This window comes from Patagioenas fasciata, chromosome 2 (genome assembly GCF_037038585.1).
Source record: "Patagioenas fasciata isolate bPatFas1 chromosome 2, bPatFas1.hap1, whole genome shotgun sequence".
Lineage (NCBI taxonomy): Eukaryota > Metazoa > Chordata > Aves > Columbiformes > Columbidae > Patagioenas > Patagioenas fasciata.
In genome coordinates, this window is record NC_092521.1 from 74,514,046 (window position 1) to 74,539,158 (window position 25,113).

At 39.0% G+C, this 25,113-nt stretch overlaps 2 protein-coding genes across 3 annotated transcripts in view; one reads left to right on the plus strand and one right to left on the minus strand.

Annotated features, from left to right (window-relative positions):
• Positions 1 to 8,021, plus strand: part of ZPBP (zona pellucida binding protein) — a 29,968-nt gene extending 21,947 nt beyond the window's left edge. The window contains exon 8 of the mRNA XM_065832569.2: positions 7,837 to 8,021. Coding sequence (XP_065688641.1) covers positions 7,837 to 7,928 — 92 coding nt within the window. The 3' untranslated portion in view covers positions 7,929 to 8,021. The remainder of the gene's footprint in view (positions 1 to 7,836) is intronic.
• A 1,259-nt stretch (positions 8,022 to 9,280) lies between these two features.
• Positions 9,281 to 25,113, minus strand: part of VWC2 (von Willebrand factor C domain containing 2) — a 64,764-nt gene continuing 48,931 nt past the window's right edge. For both annotated transcript variants that reach the window (XM_065832054.2, XM_071804439.1), the window contains exon 4: positions 9,281 to 16,887. In XM_065832054.2, the coding sequence (XP_065688126.1) occupies positions 16,736 to 16,887 (152 nt within the window). In that variant the 3' untranslated portion in view covers positions 9,281 to 16,735. The remainder of the gene's footprint in view (positions 16,888 to 25,113) is intronic.

Below are 25,113 nucleotides of genomic sequence, written 5' to 3' on the forward strand. Positions count from 1 at the left end.
TAGAAATTCTGTAGTCTAGCAAGGTATGTTTCAAGTGCTGTTTTACAGTGAGACAAGACAATTATTTTTGTTCTAAAATTCATAAAAAGCGGCATAATAATGCAATGCTTTCATCTAATCACAAACTTATATGCTACATTCCAGATCTGAGTAAAGTCAGAATAACAGATAAAATAATGACTGTATAGCTTTGCAAAATAAAGTTTAGTTTGACAAAGGAAAGGTGAGATGAATTCTGGTAATTTTACTTTTGTCAGTCCTCATTTTAAAACAAGTGACATTACCTTCCTTAGATGCTAAGGAGTGGATCAATGTTTTAAAGAGGGGCTTTGCCAGATCGTATTTCACCCAAGAAAAGGTTCTTCATACGATTAGGGAAAGTGTAGAGTATTGCATCCGGGTAGGAACAACCCCAGGTTCCACTATAAGTTGGGGAAATGACCTATTAGAGAGCAGTGTAGGGGAAAGGGACCTGGGGGTCCTGGTGGACAACAGGATGACCATGAGCCAGCACTGTCCCTTTGTGGCCAGGAAGGCCAATGGCATCCCGGGGTGTATTACAAGGGGGGTGATCAGTAGATCGAGAGAGGTTCTCCTTTCCCTCTATTCTGCCCCGGTGAGACCACATCTGGAATATTGTGTCCAGTTCTGGGCCCCTCAGTTCAAGAAGGACAGGGAACTGCTGGAGAAAGTCCAGCACAGAGCCATGAAGATGATTAAGTGGAGCATCTCCCTTATGAGGAAAGGCTGAGGGAGCTGGGTCTCTTTACCTTGGAGAAGAGGAGACCTTATTAATGCTTACAAATATATAAAGGGTGAGTGTCATGAGGATGGAGACAGGCTCTTCTCGGTGGCAAACAATGATAGGAAAAGGGGTAATGGGTGCAAACTGGAACACAAGAGGTTCCACTTAAATTTGAGAAGAAACTTCTCAGTAAGGGTATCAGAACACTGGAACAGGCTGCCCAGGGGGGTTGTGGAGTCTTCTAATCTGGAGACATTCAAAACCCGCCTGGACACATTCCTGTGTAACCTCATCTAAGTGTTCCTGCTCTGGCAGGGGGATTGGACTAGATGATCTTTCCAGGTCCCTTCCAATCCCTAACGTTCTGTGATTCCTAAATATTGAGCCTGAAGTCTCAAGGGAACAATGGAAGACAAGGCACATGGAGTCAAGCTTTTGACAGAAGTCATTCCCTACAGACCTAGAAATGGTGAAAGAAAACACCGGATTACATATTGAACAAAAGTTTACAGAATGGAATACACTTTGAAAAGAAATAAGAAGAATATGGAAAAAATAGAGACAAATCTAAAATTGCAAATCATGCAAAACGTTTCCATATATTTTTTTTCAATTTGTTGTCTTATTCAGAAGGAACTTAAATTTTTTGGTCCATGTCTTCCAGCAAAAAATGACAAATATCTGGAAGAGGTATATATAAATAAATAACAAATTGATTACATTTATTGTAATACAGAATATTGTTGCATAGGATTTCAGGGAAAGGTACATGACAATCGAGTTCAGATAAGCCTGCCTTAGTCAGGACGTTTTGTACACACTGCAGTTTTGTTTTGGCCTTTCCCCTAGAATATCTTATTCTATTCTAAACTAATTTGTATTCCTGTTTTCTTCAAAACACAACTTTCATCTTTGCTCTGGTGGCTGCTTAACGTAAATAGTAAAAAAATTGTTCTCTTAGCTGCCATTCTACTTTATCTGCTGCACTAGACAGGAACACTACACAGCCCTACTCCAGTGTCGACACAAGAAGCTGATCCCTGTTCAGCTGGGATCGTAACAGACATCTTTTTGGCAGACACAGGGGTGGTATCAGAGAATCTGAAACAGTCAGCCCTGAAACTGGACTGATTACTCCTTCCCATAACTGAGGATGTCATTCTCTCAGCATGGTCAAACAGACACTCTTCCTTAGTTGACCTCTTGGTAAAATTAGCAATTTCTTTTACCAGAATCCAAACCAAAATACTGAAGGCACTAAAACTGAAAGGGTCCTCTGCTTGTCATTCTACCTCAAGGCAATAGATGAGCTTCAGTTATTCTAGAGAGATGTATCCTGCATAATCTTTAAAATCTCAAATGACTAGATAGGCACACAAAGAAATATACCTCAGTACTGCACATCCTTATCATTGGAAGTATTTTTTTTTCCCGAGATATTAATGTAATTTCCCTTGACGTAGTTTATACCTGTTACTTTTTGTCCTGCCTCAGTAAATCTGGAAATGATTCTGTTAAAGTTATATCTGAAATAGCTTCTGCATATCTTAGAAGACTGTGACTATTTTCTTTTTCTGATATCATCTTTATTGAACTGAACCTCTAGTTCAGCCTTTTTGGTGGTGTTTGATAGACCTCTGTTCAGCCTGATTGCTGTCCACTATCGGTTCTCTTCATTTGTTTTCAATGTTTCAGACTTCATGCAGTAGTCCTCAGGAGATCATGCTAACATAGGAAAATTAGTTGTGATTTGCTATAATCCCAATATCTGTTACTTCAACAGAAAATATTTTCTCTACATCTTTGTTTTGTGGTGGAGCTTTTTATGAAACATGGACTTACTCATAGAAATATTTTGATAAACACATTTCCACGGAAGTATAGCAGAGTTCAACTTATCGAGTTATCCAATAGTCTCCCTTGTATAATAACTGCAGGAAACAGGTCCTGTAATTCAGTTAAAACAGTTTTAAAGTTCATTTTAGAACAATTTTGAGAGTCTTGGTCTCTTTAGCGAGTATTGTTTTCTGTTTAGAAGATCAAGCTTTCAGCCTAAATTAATTCATGGAAAGTTCATACTCATTTGCCCTGATAGAGAGAATGCCATTTAGCTTAAGTAGATTTTTTTTTGTCTCCTGTTTTATAATCAGAGCAAGTCAACTACCTTCTATCTGCTTCTGTTGGAGTTTGCATTCAGCAAACCTATATCTCACATGCTCTGAGTTAAATACTCTTGCACAGAGGTGAATAGAATTTAACATGGTATTTCAGATGAGCTCCTACCAGTGCCTTTTACATCATTAGTGTTTTTCTTTTGTTCCTAAGAATCTCTCTCTTATATGATGTAATGGTACCACACTTCCTCTTTTCACTGTGACTGATTGTGTTCACAGTCCACCTTAATAGAAACAAGTGTACAGTCCTTTCTTATGCTTTTATTTCTTCCTGACTATTTAAATTTTGTCCTTGTTCACAGTTTCTCCCAGTTCTGTTAGCATTGTTCATTGTGGCTTTCTCTGATAATTTTGTTAGTGGAAATATTTAGTAATGTCTGCCTAAGAGCAAGCTCATGAGCAATTTCTCTCTGACTCTTATTTCCCTTTTAAGCATCATTTAGTACTGTTTTAAAAAAATCCATTCTAATCATCATCCTGTTTAGTTTATTACATTTGTATGTGCTGCCATATCAGGTGCTTTCAAATTAATTTTTTATCTTCATTGTAAACCGACATCAAATTGTATTACCTTCCGTTCACCTGCATGTGTTTCAGCATTCATTCATGAAATCTTATGTAGTATAGAAGTCTGGTCAGCTGTTCTGTGGTTTCTTGGATTTTTTTTTCCTTTTCTCAAAAATTTGTAATACATTTCTTGGCAATCAAAGGTTAGCACAAGTCATAGGGCATCACCCCATTGCAAGCCTTAGATTATCATCTGTTTTACCCTTTCACAGAGGAGTTCTATTTTGGAACATGGAAACGGATGCTACTCAAACTTTCTAATTTAAGTAGATTAAACTTTGAATAGTGTGACAGTTTCTAGTCTCTGAGTCTTGATAAGGATACAACAAAATGGAAAATCATTTGGCGTAGGCCCAAGAATATGGAGAAATAAAAAATCCTATGCATATCCTCTGCAGAATTCATAAACAAACCTACTCTATTTTAACTTCCAACACAGCAAAATAGCTGGATATTCAGTTATACCTGTTGTCCTCCCCACATTATTTTTAGAATATCTAGTTTCATGTAGAGTTTTAGTAGTTCTGGTTCCTCATGCTGTTGTGCAGCACTCTGTGAACAACACACTATGTATTTCACACGGCCATCACCCCATTTGTGCACTAAGCATAACCCTTTCACTTACTGTATCATCTACCAGTCAAAATCTCCTTAGAACTTGCAAGCATTTTCTTTCCCATGCTTCATTCTCATGTTTTTTTATATCATACTATATCCTCATTTGTTCTTTCTCCCTCTTTATATTAAAATTACATTAAATATTGAGCTATTGTCTCACCTTCTACTCCCATTTTCTAGTCTAAATCTCTTTTTGAATTAGTCCAATTAAACATGTTAACCTGATGTGTGATGTATGTATCAATAGAGAGATATTTTTAGCAGAAAACACTGGTGATACAGGTGATACCTGTTCAGCAGGTACCAGATAAGCCTCAGGCAGAACCTTTTCCTGTGTGATTTTGTAGAAGTAAAGACACCAAGTTACTACCAATGAATAATTCTGTTTAGTCTTCTGCCTCTGTAAAGCGGGCTTGGATACACAGAATTGATGAGTACAAATATAATATAAATTCTTCCATATGATTTTATCTTAATTTTAATGTTTTTCTGCTTTTAAAGCCCTGTTCTATGTTAAATAAAGCACATTGTTCCAGGATAAGTTAATAAAATATTCTGGTAACAGCTACATGAGGTATGTTCCACCATTAAATCTTACTTAACATAGGCAATTGAGTCACATAATTTTTTGGCTTTATAAATACTTTTTTTTTTTTAAATAAGATGCAGCTGTGAGTTTAGTACAGTACAAAATGTCATGTTTCTTAGGGCTTCTCTGGAGGGACAATTTCATATCATACCCTGTACTAGCTTTATGAAATATTTTTTGTCCTGTATTATTATTCTGCAGAGCTTGACTTCTGTGCTATTTTTAGTAGACTAGATACTAAATAGTCAGTTCTAATTTGGTTTTCTTCAGTTACTTCTCACAGTATGGTGATTATTTATATTACTAAAACATAGTATCTTGAAAGTTCAAAAGGAAATACATTATTCAAGAGAATATTGAAATAGTAATAAAAATCATAAGAGTGCAAAATAGTGGTTAGTTTATACAAGAACAAATTAAGATGTTGTGTACATTTCAGTTTGTGAGGTGTGAAGTGGCAACTATATAAAATATGCTATAAAGATAGAATACTTTGCTAAGAAGTTTATACTGTCAAAGTGAAGGTGTACCCAGTAGGAAATTTCCATTAGTGAAAAGACTGAAACAAGTTAAGTTTACTGGTTAAAGAAACTTTCCAGGAGCTGGCTAAATAAGCTACAGGTCTGTACATCAGATTCCTTTATTTTTTTCATCCTTTCTGCTAGACAGTAATTTACCTTACTCCAATTAAAATAAACAACATTCTGAAGGATTTACTAGATGTGTACCTGTAACCTTCAATAAAAATAGTAGAATTACTCCTCTGGTTCACAAGATGATTGATTTTCCAGGCAGAGGTTGGAAAAAAACTTTAGTTACATGTATTTATAAAGCTTCCTCTTTCCCATAAAGTCATCTTGGTCTGCCTGTACTGTCACGGGGGAGTGATTTTAGGGTTCTGCTTGCTGCAGAATAATGTTTAGATTTCTTAAAGAGAAGCGCGACCTTAAAGAATTTGGTGGCAGGTTTGCTCTGTTCTTTACTGCATGGGGGAAATATGCAAAGCCAAACGCTCCTTACTTTCTCTCCAGGTGCCTGTATCTGTTCATGAAGCAAACTTTCAGGTGTCTTCCCTCCCTTGATAACCATTCGCTCTAGGGGCTGTGTCTTGGAGCTCCAGAGGCAAACTCTCAGGCAAGGCTTATGTCCATCACGGTGCAAACATTCAGGATTCTTCTCTCCCTGATAACCATTTGCTCTGGAGCCTATTTTTAAAGCTTCAGTGGCAAACTTTAAGGTGAGGCCCTTAACCTCATGCAAAACAGACTTTCAGGAAACAAAACTCTCAGAAAATAAAAAATTTAATGGAGTAGCATAGCAGAAGGGCTGGCTCAAGCTGGGTACCTGCGCAGAGGTCTGCCCGAGCATAGAAAACTACAGACTTTTCTATCTTTACAATAGCAAAATTTTACCACGAGGTCCTTTTGCTCCCTATTGGGCCCTTTTTCCCTGACTTCACGTGGGCCTTTGTTTTGTTCAGTTGTAGGCATTGATTTTGGTCCATATCCTTGAAGGTGCCATTTTGTCTGGATAAATGCATTCTTCTCAGCGAAGTGCAAAACAAGCCCTGCTTTGCAGATGTCTGTGATATCTCTGCGTTAGCCTTGGATTGTTGTTTTCCCAGTCAGACTAATTTTTCCCAGCAAAACGCAAGCTAGAGTTTATCTTGCAGCCGTTTAGTGTAATCTGCAGTTGCTTTTGGTAAATAAGAGCAGCGCCTTAGAGCTTAAAATTTTAGCAAATTTAGTCTACCAAGTAACATGAATTAAAGAGTACACTAAAAATCATACAACCTTTTATCTCTAAATAATCTATTACATTTGGTGTGCATCTACTTAAGCTAAATGATCAACATTGAACTTGAACTGAGCTCATCCACTGATCTGTGAGTAGTAAAACCATTGCCATACAGCTCACTTATTTAGCAGGGAGAGCTCAAATTGGGCTCATCCAAGCTGTTGCATTTATAGAATGAACCGACTGACTTGTAGTCAAATTGCATAGAGTAGGAAAAGTCTGCACGAGACTCCCTGCTCCCACAAGCCACTGGTGTTCAGTGTGCGTTCTGCTTCCCTGTGACTCTCCTGGAAGGAGTTCTTGGCCTACCTGCAGCTCAGGCCTTTACCTCCTCTGGAGCCTGGATCAAACTGCTGCTGATTTGGCTGAGGGTTGGTCGAGTGCACCCGCCACGTGTACTAATGCACAAAAAAGGCAAGGTTTTGACATCATCTGCAGAGGATTCCTTCTCTCTTACATTTCACAAGACCTCTAAAAACCCTCTTCAGTCAATAGCAGTGGCAAAAATGCCAGGTCAAGCTAATAACAGGCACTGGGGATCAAGCGAATCCTGCCAGCCTCAACAAATGAAGATAAACCAAACCAAACACTGAAAATCCTGCTTGAGGTTTGTGCAGTAGTGACGAAGTCACTAAGCCAGGCAAACCCCAATAACCAGGTAAGCACCAACTTTGCAAAAGGGAGAAAGGTCTTAATTACCTTTGCATACCGAATACTAATGCTGTTAATTAAAGATCGACCCTAAAGAAAAGCTACCATTGCCATATTGAAGCATGATTCAGGAAGGGTAGGCATAACCAAATAGCTCAAATTCTGCTTATTTTTCTGCCAAGAGCACAATGCTGAATTAGTCTTTCGTGATGAAATCATTCTGCAGATGACAAATGGCATAACATGATCCAGCAAGAAAAAATGTTTCATTCAGAACACTTGTTCTGCATCATACACTGATTTCTGGTTTGATGTATTATTTTTGCACTACCTAATAATAATAAGAGCTTAGATTTCAGCTTTATTTTGTCTTGTATTACTTATACAAGCAGCTATAGCAGTTTATTTAAAACATCATTGGATATAGGCCATATTAGAATGTAATTGATGGAAATATCCCCTGTAAATAGATGCAGTGAAAAGTGATTAAGAGAAAAATATGGTGTAATAAGTAGATGATTTAGAATATATGTACATTTTTTTTTTTTACATAAGCAACTAGCAGAATACTGGAAAAAAAATCTGATCTTTTTTCAAATAGATAAAGATGCATTTTAATCAAATTTAATCACATGTAAATATTTTTAACACTTAAATTCCACCTTTTTTTCCTTGTTTTTTTTTGTTGTCTGTAGTTGTATGCAGCCCAGGATCCTACAATCCCAGTGAAGGAATGCACTGTCTTCCATGTAACAGCAGTTTGATATATGGAGCAACAAAGTGCTAATGGCTGAGGGATTTGCACTCTTGCAATAGCTCTTATGTATTTCAGCATCACAATATTAAAATGTGTACAGTTTGGTTACATCAATAGAATACGCTTGTTTTTATGAAAGAATGATTCATCAGCATTTGGTAAAATGGTTTAGGTCATACCACTTTGGACTACTTCATTTCTAATGTCTTTAGAATATCTGCTAGGTTAATAACCAATAGGGACAACTATTTAAATGACATCAATACAAACGCAGAAGTATTTTGCATACTTAGTCCTTTGCTGATAGACCTCAGCTCCTCTCAGCATGGACTGGTGTAAGGAGTCTATAGTGTAGTTTTCATTTACCTGCCCACTCAGTTGTTTGTTAAGAGGAATATAGTGAACAACGCTATATACATCCAGTACTGAGAGGTCATGAATATTGCAATGTAGCCTCAAATGCGAAAACACCCTAATAACTTTCTTTCAGGATGAATTGTAATATCAGTACTGGCCAGTTGGTAACTTCTTCCTAAAGAATGTAAAATTCCACTTGGGACAGTCATCTGTTCCACCTTTAAGATACCAGCTTCAGCGTAACACACTTGTTCTTACGTGAATAAAACAAATGGTAACATAACATACTGTGGTAGTTTTTATGACACTCATCTTGACTTTTGTAAGACTGTTGAGAATTACTATGCAGTTGACTCAATGCATTCCTTGTCACTGTCATTCATAAACAGCCTTATTTAAGTTGGTATTCAGTAACAGAATACTGTTTAAAATCCTATTTGGTTTGTATTTATGCATCATACCCCATTCAAATTACAAATTTTTAATAATATTACAGAGTTTATACTCTTTTCCCCTTAGCTGTTCTTCCTATCTAGCTGATGTATAAAAATGAGCTAGATGTAGAGGCCATTTTTAGCTCTTTATCTGGAAAATGAGTTTTGGAAGTGTTTGTTTTTTCAAGCACAGATTTGGACCACAGGTTTGAATATGTATATCTTCAGGAACTGTGCTCTGAAAAAAGGAATAAAAAGAAATACCATGCTACACTAAGAAGCACTTTGTCAATATGATGCATTATCTTAAGATACTATACTATAGGATTCCACTAATAAACTGTTTATGTGACAAAGCCTGAAGCTCCAAATATATTGTATTTTCATGTGAAGGACACAAAAAATGAAAACAGTACCTCAGAAAGTAACTAGTAAGACTGGATGATTTGCTTTTCTAGTTTGGATGAACTAAATTAATTTTTTCATAAAACATATGCAAGTAAGGCATTCAAAAAAATTGAAAACATGCATTATTAGGATTCTACAGAGTGACACTGTTTATTGTTCAAACACAAGTACAAACAGCATAACTATCAGAATGTATAAAATAGCTCTTTTCATCAAATGCCATTTGAAAATAAATAGCTGGGAAAGAGCATGTTAAAAATGTTTAGCAGTTAAGAAATTAAACTCTATTTAACTGTAATCCATAGAATGTCTGAAGGCTACCTATTCTTTATTTTGATGTTGTAATTAGAAATGAATGGACTACAGGGTCGTTACGTGAGGCTGAAGCATTGCAGGTCCATTTGTTATGTCCATGATTTCCCACTCTCAACAGCGCTAAATTAGTTATCATTAGTTTGAATTATCAATGGCTAAAGAGAGAGCATAGTATGCAGTATGGTCTTTCTGAAAATACAGACTTTATTTTTGTTAAATAACCACCATAAGAAAATAATATCAGCATGTGGAACTTCCTCCAGGATGGATAGCAAATTGATTTGAGAATTACCCTCTGAAATGAATGCAGCTTTTGAAGGCCATAGTAACATAGATTAGGCAGCGTTTTTTACATTTTAATGTATTTACCTTCCTGTTGCACAACAGAAAGAGAAAGCTCTGGTTGGCAGACCATTTTGTCAATTAAAGACATTTATAGAATTGCATCTATACTTTGAAAGAGAATAATAAAGCTGATGTAGTTTTCACTGGGGTATTATACACACTAGAAGATTGGCTTTCTCATCTATGCGTACATTTGTGGATTTTAGGAGAGTATAGAAATGATGGGGTTTGGTCCTCCTGGTAGCTGAGATTCACTTTAATTCACAAGGTTTGCACATCCTTTAAGGCTTACTGGAAAAAGAGAAGTACGTGGTTATAAAAGTTTGTCTCTAATTCTGCCTACTATGAACAAAAGCACTTTACACGAGTGTCTGTGAATGTTCTCTGTCATTCTGTGATTTCAATCCTTGGAAGAAATCCTGATCTCAGTTAATTGTATTAACCTGGGTTTCAAAATTACTCTTGGTTTATACTGGTTTAACCAAGAAAAGAATTCCCATTTGTCAATGCATACATGCTGGATATACATCTCTCGCTGCTAAAATATTTTAGGTTGTATCTTGTATGGTTGGAGCCAGAAGAAAGAAATTTCCTTGCATATAAGACCATGGAAAAAAGTTTTCCTTGCTTATCTGTTCTCCAAAATAATTACACGTTAAACTTACTTTCATTTCCCCACGTTATATCTGCTAGGTGTTTGCTATTTTGCCACATTGTGTGTGAACTGATAGTCACATTCCTGTTTTCATCGTTTTTCATAAATTCACCTCTTTGCCGTAAGGTAAAATCTGCGCACACAGGACACACTCAGCACACTCTGCTTTTGCAGATGGTCCTGCAGTTTGTTCAAAATCTGCAGTGGTGCTCTGTATCCTGCTGGAACTGGAGTGCTTACTGTTTTATGTGATATTTTTCCCTTTTTGCCAAAGAAACATGAAGCAGGCCAACTTCTAGAATTCTACTAAATTGACAAGATTACTGGCAGATGTAAGTGGGAAACTCAACATTTATGATTAATAGATTACACATCTTCAACAAAACTGATTCGTTATTCCATTACTATAGTCTGCCGGCTCTTTTCAACAATAGTTTTATTAATGCTGTATATTTCTTAAAAGCAATGATCTTTTTAAAAACAGGAAACTGTTAAGTGTTATAGAAGTAGCATCACTATTAGCTGATAGCCCCAAATGAACAATGTGACAAATAATTATGTTAAATTGAGAGTGGACTGTTTTTAAACATCAGTGTTTGTGATGCTAATTATATCAGTGTTTTCCTATTTACTGATTAATTAATATTCATATCAGTATTTCCACATAGGCTCAACAAGTAAACAATAGAGACTTCTGGCTTCTTTATAACTGATAATTGACATACAAGTTGGGACTTTTCCTGTATTTGTTTTGTAAGTGTATAAAATGAATGAGGCACATATTACATATGGACAATTGGAAAAACATAATAGATTGTGTTTATTTTTTTCTTTGCTGTGGGAGTTGTTTAATGTGACATTTCAAAAGACCTAAAATTTACATTTGCCACACTGCGTGGCAAATGTAAATTTACATTTCCACTGTAGTTGAGCATAAGTATTTTTTAAGAGGAAAGAGGATTCTGGGGAGGAGTGGCTGTCTTCTCAAAACTAAACAAGTTTTAAACTTTCTGAAGTGATACTTTCTTTTATCAAAAAGTGATGAAAATTTGACTTTTTAGATACCCAGTCTGTGATATTCAGTTCAATGACATCTCCCCAGTTTGTTCTTTGTTTTTAATGCACCAGGAATACAGGGCATAAGGTGTATTTTTGCAGACAGAAAACCCATGGTAACACAGGCTTTGAAGAAAATTCATTGCCTGACAAGAAGAATAACTGGAGCATTTAGTTGGATTGCATTAGATTCTTAAATAATATGTGCCATTCAAAGCCTCCTATGTGTTATGGAGCTATCATACTTCAGACATTAAAATTACCATCAAAAAGTAACATAAAATGCTTTACAATCCTGTCAGTATACTTTATATTACACCATATAATAACAGAAGAGACTGTTTTCCAAAGTGAGGGAACCTTTGATAATTTCTTTTTCTTTCTTATTTGTCTTAAAACTTTAATGCGATGTCATTTAAACCTGCTTTCCATTTTACATGTCTGGAGATCATCTAGTCCAATAACTTGCTGAATGCAGGTTTGGCCACCGCAAACTGCTCAGGGCTGTGACCAGTTGGGTTTTGACCATCCTCAAGGATGGAGATGCTACGACATCTTTGAGCAACATCCTCCAGTATTTAATCACTTCTACTGTATGATTTTTTTTTTCATCTCCAACTAGAATTTCCTGTATTTCAGTTGGTGCCCAAATACATTTCTCATTCACTTTTCTTATAATATTCTTTTAAAATCTCCCTATGAAATTCCTGTGTGACATTGTATCTTTATTTTGCTTTTTTTTTTTCTGGAACATTCCTATCATAATGCTCAGCTCCGTTGTCTCATATTTGCCCTCTTTTTCCCCTTTTCCCTTTTCAGTGAATACCAGTACACTCATTTTTATGGTTTAAACAAGTAGTATAAAGAATCCTATTGCACACAAACTGTGCAATTTTATAATTACCTGAAACCATCTAGAATATAATCTCTTCAGGTACCTTCTGACACAGGTTTGAAGCCAAGTTAATGATCGTGCATTCTGACAACAGTGGATGAGGCCAAACCAAGAATTAATTTGCGTTGATTTCAACTGGGAAATAAGCAGAAGCAAGGGAAGTAGAAGCAGAAATCTCATATTCATGCCAATGCAGCGACGTAAGAACATTTGAGAAGAATATTCATGAGCAACAGACTTTCAAATACAAAAATACAAAATTACTCATGAGCTATCAGTGTGTCCAGAAATACAGCTTTTACAGACACAACCAACCTGAAAGCTGAAGAACAACTCATGTGCAGGACACGTAATACTGTTTGCACTGAAGCAAAAATCAGCTTCAGTAGGGAAGCCAATATTCTCGAGTTTGTTTCACTGGAAATGATGAGGGTTAAATAGAAGCAGGTGTATTACATGACCAAATCATAACATTTAGATAAGTACATGTGGCCACTAGACCAGTTCTGGTTTTTTTTGCTTAGTAATTAAATTTGTTTAAAGGTTTCTGATTACATTACATAATGGCTAATTTTTAACTATTAATCTTTTAATTTCTACATTTTCATTTTGCACTCGAACAAAAGGAAGGTTTCTGTTTTGTGAAGTGACATTATGCAGCAGGCTGCACATCGCAGCTCCCTAGCTCCACTGCGGAAGGCCCACACGCTGCTTGGTGCAATCAACCATTGGAGTTTGCTTCTTGGGCTTTTAGGTGTGTTGGCCTATGTGCTGGGATTGCTGACGGTATCAGTGTGTACCAGGTCTGGCTGGGATAGAGCTACTCTCTGTAGTAGGGGGCTTGGTGCTGTATTTGTGACCTAACAATACTGATAACACACCAGTATTTTGGGTGTTGCCGAACAGCGTGTGCACACCATCAAGGTCTTCTCTGTTTCTCACTCGCCCCCAGTGAATGGGGGTGCGCAAAAGCTTTGGAGGGGGTACAACCAGGCTGGTGACCCAAACTAACAAGAGGGATATTCCATGCAAAGTAATGTCCTGCTCAGAACTAAAATGGAGAGGAGCAAGGTTTAGGCAAGGTTACCTATCTTTGATTGGGAACTGGCTGTCTGCCCAATGGCCCATGGGAGGTGGTGTGTGATTGCCATTGCAGCACTTTGTTTTATATTTTTGTTTGATTTTTTTTTTACTTTTTCTTCTACTCTGCAGATTGAACTATTTTCATCTTCTTTCTTGCTTTTACTCTTCCATTCTTTTTCCCTGTCCCACTGAGGGTGGGCGGTTAACCCACAACACGCTCTGTACTAACTGTGGTTCCACCATTGAGTGAAGCTGGTGAGATCTGCCCAAGAAGAGTCACTCAGCCTATCTGCCCATCTCAGAGATAACCAAAGAGCTCTCATACTACAGGCCAAAGCTGGACGTGGCCAGCGATCTCAGCATAAAGGTGAAAAGCTCATTATGACTTCTACCTCACTACATTAAAAAAACAAAACCAACAAAAAACCTCCAACAAAAACAAACCAAACTCAAACAAAAGGCTCTCAAAAGACTTGAAGTTTATTTCTCAAAAAAGAAAGATACTGTATCTCAAAATAGAAGCTCTTTAAGAAATCACCCACAAAGCTCGGTGTCAAGATGAATTTGCCCAGGATATTCCATATGAAATGGGAAATGACCAGCCTATCACTGCAGTAAAGACAACATTAATATGTTGGTACCAGGACAGGGAGATGGAAAAATATTTTGGAAAAATGTGCAATAGAAAATACTTATAAAAACTACACTAGAAACAAGCTAAATTATCCCTCCCTTAACTTTGCACTCACTATTTCGATGAAGACAGAACTTCCAAAAAGAATAGAAATTTAAGCCCTGGGAAACAGTATAAGGATTCACAAGAACCTCCAGTGAAGAAGCAAAGGGTGAGTAGTCCAAGGTGAGACTTCTAAAAACTTACACATTATGGCCATACAGTGAAAGACACAAATTCGGAGTCTCTCATAATTTCACTGAAAGCAGGTGTGCCTCTTAAAGAGACACTCAGCAGCCCATTGGGAAGGGTAGTCCCACACTGAGCTGCAAGTCCACCTGCTCTACTGTTTCATCACACGGCTGCTTCCAATGTGGGCATTTCCACTCATCTTGAGGAAACGCACATGGAAGACCACAGGCACTCATGGCACTTCTCCAGAGCTGTGCAGATACTTGCTTTCAGTAAGCAGAAGCCTACACAGCCATGAGGCACGGGTCCTACTGATTTAAAAGCTAGCTGTCTATCAGGCAACTACTGAATCTTATGAAATGGATAGGTGTACTTAAAAGAATACAATTTTTAGCCAAATCATACCTTCTTTACTTCCAAACATGCAGTGTCTCACTGTGTTAATGAGTAGTATACAATGGATAAGGTACTCCTTTTATAAAATGGCAAAATGAAGTATTTGTATTTGGAAGTGTACTTATGGTCTGGGTACAAATGAGACATGAAACACTTCTTCCCCTCTTCCAAGAAAAAAAAGATAAGCTGTACTCTGTGTCACCTTCCACTGCTACCAGCAGACTCATAACATTTCCTGCGCCCCTGCTAGGAATTCCAGCTACTGGAGAAGAGCATTTCCAGCACAATATTTACATATGTGTGAATCCAGTTCAGGGAAAGTTATTATTTACTTAATTTTTGTGTGATTTGAAACTATGCAAATCCAACAATCTGTCTTCCTCTTATTCTTCTTGTGACTACACCAATACCATGCATGGCTTTGCCACAGGACTGTTCACGCGAGAGACAGTTCCTTGATTTCTGATTCTGTCACTGCTCTTCCTCTCCTGTACCACCACTGGGGAAAATAATGGCCAGTGACAGACAGACACATGCTCAAAATACAGGTGTGAGGTGATAACTGGGATCCACTGAAGTCACTGGCAAAATCCCATGGTCTTCAGAAGTACCAAAAAGCCATACTTTGTATGCTTGCAAACCTGGTAACCAGGTTACACCACAAGAGTAAGTAGCAAAGGGTAGGTGGGAATTTAAGCAATAGTCTTCTGGTTTTAGATGTTGATTGAGTCTTCCCTCTAGCAAAAGCTTAAAGGCAAGTCTATGTTTGTTTTCTTAAGCCTTGCATTAACAGGTATTCAGAGCAGATGTATTGTAGGAGTTGGTGATAAACGAAACTAAAACCAATGTGAATCTAAGCAAAGGCTGTTGACGGCTGAAGCAGCAGACATGATTTGCCTCAGCTGTAGTCAAGGTCAGCTTCTGTGCTAGAAATCCTTTGATGGATTGACCTTTCTTCTCAATACACTGTGTCACAGACCCTGCACAGACTACCAGAAAGAACCGAAAAGTTGAACCAGCACCAGTAAAGTGACAGGAGCAAGACCCAGAGAATGGCACAGCGATTAACCAGCTCTCCTGCCCGTGAACTGGCAACAAGGAGCCATATCAGTGGAGGCCTGTTTGGCTGTTCTAGTCCTTCTAGGCTGTGCTTCTCCACATTCATTATGTATTGCCATTAATGATGCCTTGTAGGTACTTACCATCATTTCCACCAACTGGGTGATGTGATATTGTTCATGTCACAGAGGAATTTGTCCTGCTGCAACGTGTTGACTGAACTGAATATTAGGAACTGATTTTGTCCCATTAAATTTTTATAACAACTGCTGTGAGAGACCAGTTTCATATTAACCACTGTTCCAAGTTATCCTAGCGGTGGACCAACAGAGAGGCATCACTGGAACTAAGAAAGGCCAACCCACTTCTACACTACAGCAATATTCATAAACGAGTGCATGTTCTCTGAAAATATATCCTACTCCATTTTTTCAAAAGTGAGAACATTAAAGTTTTGTCATACACTGGTTCTTTCCTGACCCACTAAACTAAAGAAAAAAACAAAACAAAACAAAAAGCCAACAAAACCCATAAACCAAACAAAAAAACTTCCAAGAAAACCCTCAGATGATGAAACTAGAATAGAAAAGTAATGTTTTAGTCATGGTGCACAACAGGACAGGCAACGATAACAGTACTTTAATCTGTATTGTCTATATAAAACATTTATTTTAAGCTCTATAATGGCATTATAGAAATACATAGAATATTTTATAGAGTGTATTTTAGTGTACTCACTGTGAAAATAACACATTTATTAAGACAGGTATTCTTATGTCCAAACGTTTTAAATATATGCACTTCTTTGCCTTGCAGTAGCATGTTACTTTGAAAAACAAAATATCAATATTTTATTCTTTGCTCCTCACCAGCATCTTCTCATTCAGACTTCCCTGGGTCATCTAGGATGCTCACTGTTGTGAGATATTTTATAAAAAACACGAAAAAGTACTTAGATTTGTGTATTTCCTATATTTGTTTGCATTCATGTCTAGTGCACATAGCTTGCCGTTCAATCCTCCAAGTGCCTTCTTCGTAAGTACAGTGACATATAGTGCATTCATCAGTTTTCACCTCCCGGCCTGCTGGAATGACAAGGGTTTCTGCAAAGCAGTTTGGGCCTAAAAAAAATAATAAAAAAAGGAGTTTATTATGTGATACCCATAGCACACTGTAATCCAGCACAGATTGGTTTTAGTCTCCAGCACAGAAAACCTAACGCCAAGTGAGTAATGCTGGCCACATTAAACAAAGGTGAACATTGCACATGAGGCAGAAAAGCAGCAAAGAGAGGAAGGATCCTGCCCTCCATTGTGCCTGGATGTTTTCAGTACGGACCACGCTGCCCTCCCAGGGGAGGGCGATATAAATCCTTTCTGCAAAACATGCAACCATGACAGAGACCTGGGCACAAACTGACGACGCCGATTAATACAGATTTAAGCTAGAGAAAAAGCCAGCTATTGATAATGCAACAGTGAAACTCTAAGCTACTAGAGCTCTAAGCTGATTGTAACTGTTATTAGTTTTTCTCCATTAGAAACATTGTATTTTGTGTAATAATCAAAGTATCAGGTTAGCTTATTTTTCATATCGTGCAAAACCAGGCCTTTTCCAGTAGAACGGAACAGCTTCAGCCTCATCCATATGAAGACACTTTACATGTATAAAATGAAATATTCCATCTTAGGTAAGCCAGCAAGTCTACAAACACCCCTTTTCATAGAACACCCAAATAGCTTCATTTCCAAGGACAAGGCAGGAGAAGGACCCATCAGCACAATGCTCACAAGACAAATCTGGTTCTTTCAAAAGGTAACATCCTTGCATCTCTTTGCCACAGAAGGCTGCGAGTGCTGGATTACTTACAGTTCTGTTAAAAAGTAAGCCTATTGCTGCCTTGAAAACCCACATGTGCTTGCAAAGCAGCACTAAAGCCTGGCCACTCCACAGCACATTGGTACCACTGTCTACCCCCATAGGATGTGTGCAGTAGGGGTCAGATATATTGTATTCATCTGACACAGCTGAAACACTTGAAAGAATATGGGTGCGGAAAATGTTTATCAACTGCCAAACTGTTTGCCACACAAGTAAGTCAGTCACAGATGAGGTTCAGTCTTCCATTGCCAGGGTTCTACTGTAAGACTGAAGACAAACAGTACAGCTTCTTTTTCTAAGGCAATGTATTTGTGTTTTATAAGTGCTTCCTCCAATAAACCAAGGGTAGGTGTACACTGCACATTTTAAAAGACAAACCAAATAGTTCACGAATCAACTGTAATAGCTTTCTCTCTGGATCAGGTTGCATGTTTGTGTACTGACACTGCAGTCTGAGAATCAGTTGTCAAATTGACAACAGCAAAGACCCTTTCTCAATAAAGATGAAAGAAGGGACCTGCAAGACTTGCAGAAATTTGCTTCACCAAATTATATCCATTAAACCTCTGAATATTCAAGAATATTTTGTTGTAGGACTGACTGTTGCTAAAGATCTCTACCATGTAGCACCTTCCCTAGTTTTGGATGGCCTCAGGCCCATCCAAGTCTTTGGATGCAGAATGGATAGCAAAATATAGCATCTCATGTAAAGTTATGTACTTTACTAACTTTAGTAACTAACTTAAGTTACTGTGGTATGTTTGTGTTCTCAGCCTCCTCCATCTGTCCATGCAAAGTACCGCCGGGTTGGACAATGCAGGAAGGAGGACTTTGGGGTACAAGACACTCTTCCTGGGTCCCACTGCACACTGGCAGGTGTCCTAGCTTTCAACTGAGATAAATCAGCGTTATTAACTAAGCTGTCCTCAGGGGAACTCCGAAATATTTCAACTCTAATCTATATAATTCTATTTCCGTTAAATACAGTGTTCTTGTACCTAATAATTTTTCATCCCAAGATAGGTTCACTCACACATTAGGTAAAGATACATGAGTGTTTTGCAGGCTGACCTGTAACAGACCCAAGATTTACAAAGCTATGTGATATAAAGAGTTAAAATATTAAAAGCAGAATCTACTTCCCTTGAAGAATTTGTATGAAACCTACAAAACCACTTGAAATTTAAAAACTATGTAAAAGGGACAAGAGCAACAAAAGTGATGTCAATCCCCTGTGCAGGATTTATTTCATTCTGGGAAAGTAAATGTTACAGGCTATACTTGGTTATAAAAACCAACCAGAGAATGAAGTAAAAACAGTGTAACACACATAATACAGTTCACTAGGATGTAAATACCTCCATTCACAATTAGCAGCACCTTAATGCCATGTGTGACAAGTCCCTCTTACATCAAAACTGATTAAATGTAAAGATACAAGTGAGCCCTAAATTGTTAATCTATTTAATATAGGGTAAAGTCACTGTTTTGGCAAATCTACAGAATAACCATCTAGTCAAGAAAGGGACCCTACAAAATAAATAAGAGCAACAAAGTATGTTATTGAGCAAGCTAGAAATTTTTTTACTATTATGCAATTTTTCTGTAGAAAATTGGTTATTTTCTGGTTCTTGCTTTGCACTCATCATTACTGTAAATGCAAATTCTATATTGTACTTATGCTGCCAATAGTCAACTGGCATTTCTGCTTCATCTTTTTCTTTGCAATATTGTGTGTGCACAATATTGTGGTTAATGTTACAGAAAAGGTCACCAACAAAAAGGCTGAACTGACTATATTACTGCAACACCATGCACATAAATGTCAGTACAATATAGTGTCCAAATACAGGAAAGTAATTCCACAGCTCTCCTTCTATCATTTCTCCAAAGCCTCAGAGTTATTCTAGGGGAAAAAAAAAATGAACTGTGCCCCAAACCTCAATCAATTTTGAAGCTGTTAGGAGCTAGTCCTGGCTTGTGGTGTCCTGTGGCTCTCTTCCTACCAAGCAGGTAATGCTCATCCCTTTCCTTCCCTCTGAGGAGCAGTCACAGAAACCAGATATACACCTACATCTCCAGCAGCCCTTGCCCAGCCCCTGCCAGCTGGATGGACGCTGCTGATGAACCAGCTAACAAGTCGATTCTCCATTTGTCTAAAAGGATAGTGGAGAAACCGAGGAATTAAAGACTTTGAGCAGACAATGGGGCAAGGAGGGCACACAAAGCTGGAGTTAGGCTCAAGAGTGACATTTTCTCACTCTCCCTTAGCAGAGGGAAGCTGAAGCAAGTTGTTTCCTCCACATTCAGAGCGGATAAGCTGCCCTGAAGGCACGGCATTTGCTCAAACTACTGCTTCACTTCAGGCTGGGCAGCTGATTTGGCATGATTTGCAAGTTCGCATCACAAAGGGTGAGACATTTTGTGAGTTTTAAAAAAAGTTTGCAAAATTACCTGACCCAGCACATGAAAAGCATCTCCAAGTAAATAGGGGCTATTCCAGCTCCAGAGTGGTAGTAGGCTTTACAACCAGGTGTTGCTCTTGCAGGAGCTGTGAATCTCTTCTCTTTGGCCTACAGAGCAGGCTGCCTGCTTTCTGAGCTCCTGCTTGGTAACACCATTACTCTGCCTGACTTCAGCACCCGGTACTTGCTCAGTGCAGCAGTGGCTTGTTTGAACTTGTTTGATTTACAGCATAAACCTCCTGGGCCCCATCCCCAACTGTACGCACTTATTTAGCTCTGAGGAAGTCAGCAGTGTCGCACATCTTCACAGTAGATGAAGATCTTGCCATATGACTCTTAAATCTGGCAGAAAATTCAATGTGACATATTGTACCAATTCCAAGCGCAGCTTGAAATCTACCACAGCATAATTTGTTTTCCTAAAGTATATCCTGGCACTATCAGGCTCCGCTTAAGCCACACCATGCTGGTATCAGCAGAGATTTCTTTCCTAGGGCTAAGGCACAGTTGCTGCCATCTCAGCGATGTCTTGAAGCAGCTAGTTCAGTGCAAATCCCCAGTTCTCATGCTGAGCACCAGATTGGCACGCAGCTCTCGGCTCCCCCGCATCCAAAACAGTGAATCCTAGCTTCCAAAAGCAACATTTATACAGGGATCTGAGGACCTAAGAAGGCATATTTGGTGGTTAATTCATTGAGAATTTACAACAGGATTCTCACCTCTTAAATGCGTAATACTAAAAAAAGTTTAAAAATGTTATTGGGATAAATGCTTGTTTTGTGATTTTTTTCAAAGTCCTTACAGTGATCCTGTGAAAAACTTCCAATGACTTATATTTTATGCTTTGATGTTGACAAATGCAACAATCTAATTAAAATGCAAATTTTGTTATTTCGGAAGAAAACAGCTGATACCAATTATCAGCAGAGAACGCCCAAACCACTCATAGATAAAAGCAATGGCACCTGAGCCTTGACAACCTCGCGAGAGGCTCTTTGAAGCTTCTTCTCTCCTTCCACAAAACCACAGCTGTACTCTACAGAGTGATGCCTGTTTCCTCTGCAGCCCGTCCCTGCTTTTGCATGGGCATGCGTTACAATCAGTTCAAAAATATAAGATACAGCAATTTGGTAAATCATGTTTTAATCAACTGTTTTTATCAAGTGTTAAATCAAATTACGAACAAAGGAATCTGTTCAAGTGCAAATTCATGTGTTTGCCTGGAGAATAAGTCACAGCATATTTTTGCCAATTAGAACTACAGTGGCAACCTCTGTAATATAACACTTTGATGTAAGACTGCTTTGGGCTCTGGTTTATACTGAACTCCCTAATAGCTGCCCTTTTAATAGCTCCTTGCAGCAGTCAAACAGGTCACCCACAACATACCTCATAGCAGACCTATCTACTCTGACAGTTACATGGCATTCATCACTGTGATATTAGAGCACTTTGTAAATGACATAACCTCAACATTTGGCTTAGTCCCTATTTTTTTTCTTTCAAATGTCATGGACTTCCAACTGTTACGACATGAAAAGACAGGTCCTATACTTCACCCTGGAAGTCTTGAGAACCATGACATTATACAAGAAACAGCAGTGCTGGATGAGATCAGAGGTTCACTCGCAGCAGCAGCCAAAAGGAGGTGCATGAGGAATGTATGGGAACAGAGCAAGCATGGTTCTTAAAACATACACCCAGCTTCCAGCACTGTCTGCATGAAATAATTCATGAATGGCTCCTGTGTGCTGAGTCAATGAAGTTAATGGATGGAGTTAATAGACTCCTTTATGATTAATCTCTCCAAGATCCTGCTGAACTCTCATACAAGACTAGATGGCAAGAAGGTCCACAGCTCTTGCACAGGGGCTAGAACAGTTTTATGTTGTTGTCTGACACTTCCCACCTGCTGCCTAAACTTGGTACCCCCAAATCCTGAGACTGGAAGAGGCAATAATAACCACCCCACTTTTGCCATGCCATTCATAAGCTTATAGACCTATATTATGCTTCCCTTCCCTCCCATCACCTCACCTGCAGCACGAGGGGGCCAGTTCTGCACCCCCACCAACGCCGCTGACCTCCTCAGACCTCTCCAAGTTCTTCTGCCTCTTTTTAAGGGCTGTGAGGACCAGACCTGTGCATCATGCTCAAGTTGTAGAAACACCATGGGCTCGTACAGTAGCACACTCATCTTCCCTGTTTTGTTTCCCATTTCCCTCTTTCTTCCTGACATTTATCTTTTTGTTGTGACCACTGATGAAAAAGTTGAGCTGACATTTTCATGACACTGCTGCAGTGTTTCTGCATTACAGGAAAGTTCCACTTCTCAGCAATGCTACTTGACAGTCTTCCATGTACAAGCAAGAGTGTTCCTGTTGTTCAGCAATTTCAGGAACATGCCATGGAAAGCAAAGCCTTCCCTCCCATCTTTCAGATCTTCTTTCTGACATTTCATGACTTCTTCCAGGATCTATTGTGGATGCCAGAGAGACTAATGAAACACTGAGCTGAAAGAAGAGATAGAGACAAACTCCCTGCCTGCATCTCAAGCAGTCTGCTGCTGACCTGGGATGCCACAGCACAAACCCAAGGACTCTTCCCTACCTCAGCTGGAAGTTACACCTGACAGCTAGGGCAACCAAACCATGGGTAAAGGGTCCTGGAACAAAGTCCCTGACACACCTGCTGAGATATTTGAGATGGGTTTCAAAACATGCCAGCACAGCACAGCGAGACAAAATAAGGCTGCTCTGCCACGCAGCACCGCACCACCAAGATATTGAGATGCAGGCATTACCGTCCTCATCCCTCTCAAATCTAATCACTTCCTCCAGAGATGGTATCGGTACCTACTCTGTGCCCTTCCAATCTCTAATCTCTCCTCAAGGGTCTGTATCTGCCTATCTTGATTTTGTTTCCCTCTCACGCAGATATATATGTAACACACCTATCTCCTGCGAAACGTCAGCTCGGAACATAAAGCACAAAAAGCAGCTGGCAAAAGCAGTCTGTGACTGGGAGTACAGCGGACTCTCATTCTGTCACAAAAATAAGTTCATCACCCTGGCTGCTGTCACTGTGCTGCCTGCTCTCAATGCAGTGCAACCTTTTACTCGCCTCAGTACCCTTGGACGCTACTGAACCAAGTCCAAAAGAGAGTTTTCAATCACAGAAGAAGGATTCAGGTAGGCCTGATTTTAAGAGCAATTTGGGACCCTGAAGAACCATGTACTATTTCTGTGTTTTATCACTGCCTTAAGATATGGCAGCCAGAGAACCATGGCAAACATCCTAACAGACTTCCAGTAAATGTGCATATATATGACAGGGAGAAGAAAAATAAAGGCTTCCATCCATTTTGCAATTTTTACCTCACTGCTGTGGGAAGTAACAAAAGGCAGTGTGTGCAATGGGCTATGTTTATTGAAAGTAGCATTTTGTTCATGTTAGATAGAGTTAAATATAATAAAACCCCTCCCTCTGTTAGGGTCATGTTTTGTTAGATGCACAGGGAACTGGCTGATTGAAAGAAAATCTGCCAAGGGCAAAATAATTGAAAACAATCTTTTGCCACCTGATTTAGAAGGACAGGTATAGCAGCATCTGCTGTGAGGGAAGAGACAGAAGAAAGCTCAATGAAGTTATCCTGTAACTAAAAGGGGTGATCATTGTCCTCAGCGGCATTGCTGTGACAAAGCAGGTATCAAAGCTCCAGCACTTGCTGTAGTCTAAGCATGCCTCTGAGTGTGCACACGTTTTAATCCAGAAGATAAAACAAACTACAATCTTTCATAGAGCTGGGTTTTAATATTCCGCTTATGAGACTCACAAGCCCCATTTATGATTAAGTTCTGTTCCTTTACTTCTTCATTTATCAGTGTGACAGCACTATTGATTCATGTAGCATTTCAGCCCCAGTCCTAGAAATCGGAGGAGTGTCTAAAAATCCCACAGCACACCAAACAAAGCCACTGTGGCCACTGGACTGATCCTTTCCACCACTGCTTCTTCCCAGCTCTGATTGTCCACTGCCTTGCACTTTCTGGTAGCATTAGCATCCCTGGAATGACAATGCCAATGCTACCAAAACCAGAGCTGCACAATTACTTTTGCACAGATAGAAATTGTCTGCAGGAAGGAAACAGTCTATAATCCTGATGCCACTGCTGTCCTTTTGGACTTTCATATATATTTAGAGAAGCAGAATTCCAGATATCTGCTTTTTGTGTACCGAACAAAAGGAAGCAAAGGAACATTGAACACTACACAATCCAATACCGCATCAGCCAAACAGAAAGCCTTGGAGCATAAAGGGGCCCAATTAAATAGGAGGCTCAAGTGCCATAAAAATAAACTACATCAAATAACTTCCTTTATCAGAGAAAATATAGAAAGACTTCAATACACTACTTAAAATGATTTTCAAAAGTCCTACAACTTGTAAAGGGATATTGTGTTCCACCCAGAAACGGCACCAACTAGACATGAGCTGAACACTGTGTGTATCTTACAAAAAATTACATAAACACTTAGAATCCAGCAAGCCTGTGTCAATTTTGTGCCCAGCTTTCTTGTAGCTCAGTCACAACCCAGACGATTAGGAAATTAGAGACAGCGGGCTTGAATGCATCAGGAAAACTCACCTCAGATGCCTCAGACAACAGAAACACTCAGGGGCTGGTGCTGCTCCCCTGCAGCCCAACTCACTGCCAGTCCTGCCTGTGGAACCTGGTTTTCACCTGTGTTACACACACAGCTGCCTGCTTGTGTTCCCCCACATTCCCCCCCAGCTCTCTGCTCCCCCTTGCACTGACCAGGCCAGACGGTGACCCAGCTTGGGCTAAAGCTGGCCTGGAAGAGAGGAGAGTGTTTTTGGTCTTAAATGTGACCCACAGTGCAGCATCTTGCAGAGATGCTCATGGTGGGGCAGGACCAGCAGCTGTGTGGGATTGGGGTTACACAGCAAAAGCATCAGCTAGTCGCTTGGAAGCTATT